Below are 8136 nucleotides of genomic sequence, written 5' to 3' on the forward strand. Positions count from 1 at the left end.
AACACCAACCCCCTCTTTCTTCCCCATACTTCCCTCTAATCATTTGATTCCATAGAGCCTCTCTCTCATTCACAAACAGCCAATTCCATTGCAAAGAAGAGTCTTATTGAGAGTGGAAAGACACTTGATTCCCAAACCCCCTTTCTTCTTACTTAAGCACACCAACTCCCATCTCACTAAATGAGGTTTTCGCTCCAAGTTTCCACCTCCCCAAAGAAAATCCCTTTGAATATGCTCTAGTCTCTGTCTAACTGAGCTTGACATGCGCAACAGTGACATCAAATAAATGGGTAAATTTAACAACGTGCTTCGAATTAGGGTCATCCTCCCTCCTTTGGAAATGTACTGTCTCTTCCACATAGCCAACCTTCTACGGAACCGTTCTTCCACTCCATCCTAAACTATCATAGACTTAAACAATGCACCCAAAGGTAGTCCCAAATAAGTGGAAGGGAAGTTGCCCACTCTACAACCAAAATCCATAGCAAGGTCATCAATATTCATCACTAAATTGTTCTTCAAATAATGCCACAACCTAATTCAAACTATCTCCATATCACCTTCAGCAAACTCTACAAACAGCCTACGAGCACCAAAACTAGTATTGTACACTTCATTTCTAAGAGCTATCTTCCTTCACACCTCTTTAGGTCTTGCCTCTAACAACAAGGGCACCAAGCCCAAGGTTTTACATGGTTGGAGTGCAACAACAATCTCAAAAATTCTTCCTTAACAAAAGAATAATAAAACCCTCTCATAGGGATAATAACACCCCAATTGATCACATGCTCCCAAACTAGGCACCTTAGTAAGTCTTCCAAACTTTCGTTCAGTACTTTATGTTTATCCATCTATTTCAAGGATGAAAGGCACCAAAGCTCAAAAGTTTAGCGAGCAGCAATTCTCTACCATGTTTACCAAAAATACAAGATCAGCTTCACATTTCGGCAAAACACTATTAACTAATGGAAGTCAATGTAGATGCACCACCTCTCAAAAAATATCTTTGCAATGTGCACTATATCAAAAGTTTTGCTAATTGAATGACGGGACTTATTATTTTTATAAAGAGGAAAACCCTCTCAAACCCAATTTCATAGGAGGGAGAAGATCTCATGGTTAACCCTAGATACATGCTATCACCAACAACCCACATTTATGGGATAATTCAGGTGCTTTGTGCCTGATCTCAAAGGACCTATCCACACCAAAACTGGGGTATCACCTCTAATAATCTTTTAGAGGCCTAAAATAAAATTTATAGTTATATTGTGTCAAGGTCATATTGAATAAGCAATGGTGGCATAAAATCATGATTTTACATTATATAACAAAATTAATTTTTTTTCTATTATATTTTTTAAACACTCCCATTTTTATTTTTATTTTTATCAAAAATGAACAAATGTAATAATTGAGAAAAAACATGAGAAGGATGAGAAGTCCTCTCCATGATGTACAAACCTGATTAAAAGAACTGAGTAAACCTCCACTAAACAAGAAGGGTTATACAAAAATGACAAAAGGCCTATACAAGTATAACAACCCTAAACTAATGACCCGACCCTAGGGTGTACATATCGAAATCCAACTAAGCTAAATTACACTCAAATGATAAGGTTTAAAAATGCTTGTATAGTAAACCCAACAAGAAGCGTAGAAATGAAGCAAATCCCACAACAACTCCGGCGTCCTCCAAGTGTCCTCGAAAATCCTAGCGTTCCTCTCTCTCCACATAGTCCACAACAAAGAGAGACACACAATCCTCCAAAAAGTTCTTCATCTAATAAAACTCCCAAAACACTTGAAGGAAATCATCATCATATCGCGAATACTACTTGTCTGAACTCAAGCTATCTCAGCCTACGAAAATATCCTCTTTTTTTTTTTTTTTTGATTGGCAAACACACAAAGAGCATATATTAGCAAGGAGACCCATAAAGTAGGCCCAAAAGCATACAGGGAGTATACAAGAGGCGCCCTAGGGCACAAAAAGAAGCAGAAATACAATACCAGCCCTCACCTAGCACCTAACCAATCAAAAAAACCGAGTACAGCCTACGAAAATATCCTATGCCACAATCCCAAAGTAATCGGACAATGCAATAAGAGATTTTTTTTTTTTTTTTGATAAACCAAGAGAAGAAATCATAAAACACGCCAAAACAGGGGGCGCTCCCTATGTACACCGGCAGTATACAAAGAAAACCTCACCCAAGGCAACAGAGGAGAAACAAAAACCTAGAAATGCCAAAGATGACCAACAAATCAAACACCCAACACATTCATAAAAGAGAGATAGTCCACGTCCATGAACTGTTGAGACCATTCAAGAAGAGACCGAAGGAAGAGATTCTTCAAGCTCGTATCTGACTTCTCTTCTTTTTGGAACACTCTTCTATTTCGCTCTCCCCAAATACACCAAAACAAACAAATAGGCGCCATTTTCCAAACTACACTCCTCTTCTTTTCTAAGCCCTTAATTTTCCATTCAAGAAGCAAATTTCTCACTGAGTTCAAGAACACCCACACCACCCCAAAAGAAGAGAGCACCACAATCCAAAGCTCCCTTGTCTTACCGTAATGGATTAGAATATGATCCGCCGATTCCTCATTCTCTTTACAAAGATTGCATCTATTAACCATAGACTAACCCCTCCTCATTAACATATCAACAGTAGAAATTTTACCCCAAACAGCTTCCCAAGCAAAAAAACGAGTTCTTAAAGGGGCACACAAACCTCATACCTCCTTTGCTGGAAATAAGGGGTTGTTCTCCACCTTTAAAGACCTATAATAAGATTTAACACTGAACTTTCCTTTCCTCTCAATCTTCCAAATTAGAGAATCCTCCCCTTCTTGGACCTTTACTACAGAGATGTGAATCAGAAAACGATTCACCTCCTCCAATTCCCAATCTTGAAAGGGTCTTCTAAAGTGCACCTCCCATCCCCCGCCACCACCTCCTTGTCTCCCCCAAAGATCAGCCACTTCAGCAGAATTATGGGTTGCAATTCTGAAAAGCAAAGGAAAGAGCTCCTTCAGCTTAGAATCTCCAACCCAATAGTCCCACCAAAATCTGGTACGTCTACCATTTCCAATATGAATACTAGTTCTGAGAAAGAACTCCTCCCATCCCTTTCTAATGTCTTTCCAAAGGCTCATCCCATAGGACTCCCTTACCTCTCTAGCGGTCCAACCCCCTTCCCTCTCTCCAAATTTACCAACAATGACTTTCCTCCAAAAGCTCTCCCTTTCTAAAGAAAATCTCCAAAGCCATTTTCCAAGCAAGGCATGATTGAATTCCTTCAAGTGCCTTAAACCCCAATCCTCCATACCTCTTATCTTTGCAAATAGCCATCCATCTTACCAAGTGGATCCTTCTTCTCCCCACAAGAACTCCCTTTGAATTTTCTCCAATCTAAGTCTCACTTTCCTTGGGATTACAAAAAGTGACATAAAATAGATGGGGAGATTTGAGAGGGTGCTCCTACAGAGGATGCACCAATCAAGGATAAGGGCTTTGAAAGGCATTCTCAATTGTAGCATGTCATTGGGTCATAGGATAAAGTAAATAAGAATTAGGAATAACTTATCAAAATCCTTTTTGCCTTCTTATTTTCTTCCCATTTTTTCTTGTTGAATAAGTGGGAGCATAGGATAAGAGTTTGAAATTTAAATAATTTTTCTTAAGGAAAAATAATTTTTGAAAATATTTTTCAAAATGAATGAAAATTTGTAACTACATCTCTTTTAAGTCAAAAAAATTATTTAAAAAGTATAAATCAAAATATGTTTCTTTAAAGTATTTTATAATATCAACTTAACAAAAAAAAAATGAATTTTCAAATTATTATTCAACCATGGTAAACAAAAATTGTAATGAGAATTTTATTTAAAAATTTTCAAAAAAATATTGGATTTAGGATATTGTAACTTTTTATTTCAAGATAGGATATTAAGGGTATGTTGATGATTATAAATTATTATAAATACAATTCCCAGATCACGATAACAAGTATACCACCTTCTCACTTGGGATTGCATTAAGACTATGCTGATGATTATAAATTATTTTAAATACAATTCCCAGATCACGAGGACAAGTATACCACCTTCTCACTTGGGATTGCATAACCCCCATTTCATGAATTATATAATGATACATAAAATCAACCATATGAAAACATCTAAGAGTAGGAATGACATTCCCATTCCAAAATGTCAAGAATCAAACCTTAAAACACTTAACAATGCTGCAGCCTCTCTTTTGCATATTACCTACCATTACGCTTCAACAAGGGCTTGTAAAGTTTATTATTGCATCAACTGAAAGACAATGAACTTGTATACTTAAACAAGAAAGTTTCCCAAGGCTTTGCAGCTAAAACCTATGAAAGATTTTTCACTTCTTATGTCATTCTCCATAACTTACAAAAGATCAACTCTAATTACTTATTTTTATTGACATAAATAATGACTGTTTAAAAGCTCATCTTCATACTCATTTGGGACTTGGAACATATTTGATTTAGAGGAAATATTTGTCTTCCTCCTGTGTAAGGTTCAGCCAACAAGTGGCCATTATCAATTTGGCAATACTTGTCCCTTAAGAGTTCTGACAAAATCTACCTGTTCTTTCAAAAGCTTCTTCAATTAGAAGTTGCACATCTTAGTTTGCCAATGATTTCACCTTAAGTTAACTGAGGGGATACAAGAAAATTTTTAAATTTTCGGCAATCAAGCCCACTGCAAGCACATTGCAATTAGTGGCTGAAATTTTACAATCCTACAACCTGTTGACCCATACTGTGTTGAATAAGTGCTCTATGTATTTGGATAATGCGAAAACAATTGATCATCCCTGCATTCACTAACAGAACTCCTTCACGATGTCTCCTAACATTTCTTGGATAAGCATAGTCCTAATCTTGCATCAACTGCCTCTAGGGGCCTTATCGTTATTATTCCTAGACTCATTTTCTAGTGTCTTTCCCTTTTGCAAACTATTTGGAAAAAAGAAAAATGGAAAACACAATCGAGAGAGAGTCAATAACCTTAGAAAATCAACAAATTAAAGTGCCTCTGTCTCCAAGTGGGTGTCAAATATCATAATGTCATACTTTTGCATTTATATATAAAAGAAAGGAAATATCATCAAAAGAAAGGAAATTTTCCTTTGTCAAATATCACTAAAAGAAAACAAAACCAAAACCCCGAACCAACAAAGGAAATATATGTAAGCAAACAAATTCACAGACTAAAGGCCTCAGAAAGACCATAGGCCGACAAAAGAAACTATCCTGACACGGAAGCATAAGAAAAATCAAGCAGAATATGCACAATTCAACAATTAGAAAACCAAGACACCTTTTTTTTCCCCAAGTTTCTCGGGAACCAAACAGAAATTTGTAAGAAAGAAAGAAAGAAAGAAAGAAAGGAGGAAAAAAAAAAAAAGGAGAAAGAACGAGCGTACATGACCACCAGAGAGAGCGGAAGCGATAGAAAGAGCGATGCTGGGCTTCTCAGCCACCTGTAAAATGTCAAACAGAAAATGAGAAAAAATCAGAACTACGGGATCAATGCAAATAGATTTGTTTTTTCCTCCTTTCCCTCACCATTAGAATTTTGTGAGGCTTGGGAGGAGCCATGAAACCGCGTGTATTCTCAGTTGTAGAAGATGATGCTTTCGCTGTTGCTGCGCTTCCACTTCTCTTTCTGCTTTTCTGAGGTTCCTCTCCGCTATTCCATGAAACAACTGGCTGTAGACTGTAGTTGGGCTAAACTGAATTGTGCGGGTGAACCCGACCCGACCCGACGCTGTCCAAAAGGCATGAGCTGAAGTTTCTATTAGAAAGAATTAGGGGGTAAAAAGATGCGGGTTGATGAGTTTTTTAAGAAAAAATAATTACAACCAAGTCGATTGTGTTTGAATCAAAACCGAACCCACTCAAGTTTGATTAAGGTATTGTTTGTTTTTTAAAATTTTTTTTTTTATTGAAAATGATTTATTTTCATATTTCAGATCTTTTTTTTTTCTGTTAACTTATTACTTATTTCTTAAATTATTTTATTAAATAAAAAATTAAAATATTTAACTTTTTTTTAATTATTAAAAGTAACATGTAGATTTTTCTTTACTTCTTAGTAATTAATAGAAATAAAATATTAAAAAAAGAAATAACTTAATACTTAATATAATTATAGACGATTTAGCTTTAAGCTATATTTAGAATTAAGCAAAAAAAAGGAGCACCACTTAAAGATCGATTTGATTCTATTATATGCAAGTTAATTTAGACTTTAAATTTAAATTTTTTTAATTAATTCAAGCCAACCTATATTTGAAATTTAAAATATATTAAAAAAAATTAACCAAAAATACAATTAATGTATTAAAAAATTAATTTGAACATTGTCTAAGAATAATAAATTATTTAAGAAAATTATGTTTTCATACGCACATTTGTAAAAAAAAATGTCTATATAAAAAGGAACCTCTAAAAATAAATTAAGTTTCATGCACCTTCGAATCAAAAGTAATAATTTGCATATAAAAAATAATAACCATATAAGTAAAAGAGAGTAGTTGGATAACTAAAGATGGTATCATTAATCCTCATGTAGTTTTATTACTTTTCGAGAATTGCATAACAATATTATTATCACTATATATTTTCAATGGTATCGCCATATCAACAACTTATAGCCCTAAAACAAAGTTTCCCAATCATATTGCATGATATGTAGTTCCATAAGATGTTACACACTTTGCCTCCATTGTAGAAAAAGTTAATTAACTACTTAGGACTCATTCATCAAACAAATCTATTAAACAATATAAAAATATAGTTATATGTGTGATATTAAGTCAACTTCAGAATTAGATTTGAAAGAGTTAGTACTATCTTATGGGTCTTAGTGATCCCTATTCAAGCTCATATACCTTGTTGACACGATTTATGAATGTTAGATCGGCTCTAGGTTCACTTATATTATATAAGAGAGTTTTGGTAATTATTTAAGATTGCATAAGAATTAATGAACAACATTTTTGGACTAGGTTAATTGATTAATTGAAGCTCCATTAGGTTAATGAATCAATTATGACTCTTTTAGGCTAGATCAAGTAACTCAAGCCCAAGATGAGCTCAAATCAGTTAAACTCACTATTAACCCTTTAAATACCCCTTATGGGTTAGGTTTTTATGATCTATCATTCTACCTCACATTCCAAAGAGACTCATAATCTCCACCTTCAGAGATTTCCACCATCTTTGTGTCAAAACTCAAAGATAAGTCATCAAGTGGAAGATCTCTAAGTTTTCAAGGTCGTATTTAACACTTGGAACTTAAGGTTTCATCCACACTTAAAGGTTAATATTTTAATTTTAAAGATCATTTTTTTTCAAAGATGGTATTGCTTCTATTGCATAAATCTAGCACGTTAACAAGAAAAAAAAACAATTGAAAAATATGTTTGGTGATTGGATGAATCTTACCATGTTCTACCTAAGTGGTTAAATATCCTTAAACTTACTAACCTCAAGATAAAGATTGTTTGGAAGATATCAACGTTATGATTTGTCAATGGAAATGTTCATTTTATATGTGTATTTGGGTCATTCGAGCCTAGTATTAAAGGGTTCAAAGTTTGCAAACCATTAATACAAATAGATGATACTTTCTTATATGATAAGTACAAGGGGAAACTTTTGATTGCAATATCATCAATGCCAATGGACAAACATTTTCTTTTGTCTTTGCAATTATTTAGATGGAATCTACTAATAGTTCGTCTTGCTTTCTCACTACATTAAGAACTCATGCAACTTAAAAAGAAGGAACATGCTTGATTTTTTATTATCATGCAAGAATAAACGTCATTATAAGAAATGTTGCCTCTAGATGCAACTCACCCTATGTGCATCATCTTTATTATCTCAAGCATTTGGTAAACAATTTTAATGAGAAATACAAGAACAAAGTCCTAAAGGACTAGGCTTACAAAGTTGAATGTTAACATCAACCATGTAAGTATGAATGGTGTTTGGAAGAGTTAAAATAATGGAATGACATATGTGTTGCATGGTTTGCAAGGATTGACACTAAAAAATGGACTCAAGAATATGATAG

At 34.3% G+C, this 8136-nt stretch overlaps 1 protein-coding gene across 1 annotated transcript in view; it reads right to left on the bottom strand.

Annotated features, from left to right (window-relative positions):
• Positions 1–5760, bottom strand: part of LOC117914164 (DNA topoisomerase 3-beta) — a 92184-nt gene extending 86424 nt beyond the window's left edge. The window contains exons 1-2 of the mRNA XM_034829389.1: positions 5619–5760; positions 5477–5533 (exon numbers count right to left, since the gene is read on the bottom strand). Of these exons, the coding sequence (XP_034685280.1) occupies positions 5477–5533; positions 5619–5651 (90 nt within the window). The 5' untranslated portion in view covers positions 5652–5760. The remainder of the gene's footprint in view (positions 1–5476; positions 5534–5618) is intronic.
• Between the last annotated feature and the right edge of the window lie 2376 nt (positions 5761–8136).

The sequence above is a fragment of the Vitis riparia genome, chromosome 5 (genome assembly GCF_004353265.1).
Source record: "Vitis riparia cultivar Riparia Gloire de Montpellier isolate 1030 chromosome 5, EGFV_Vit.rip_1.0, whole genome shotgun sequence".
Classification (NCBI taxonomy): domain Eukaryota; kingdom Viridiplantae; phylum Streptophyta; class Magnoliopsida; order Vitales; family Vitaceae; genus Vitis; species Vitis riparia.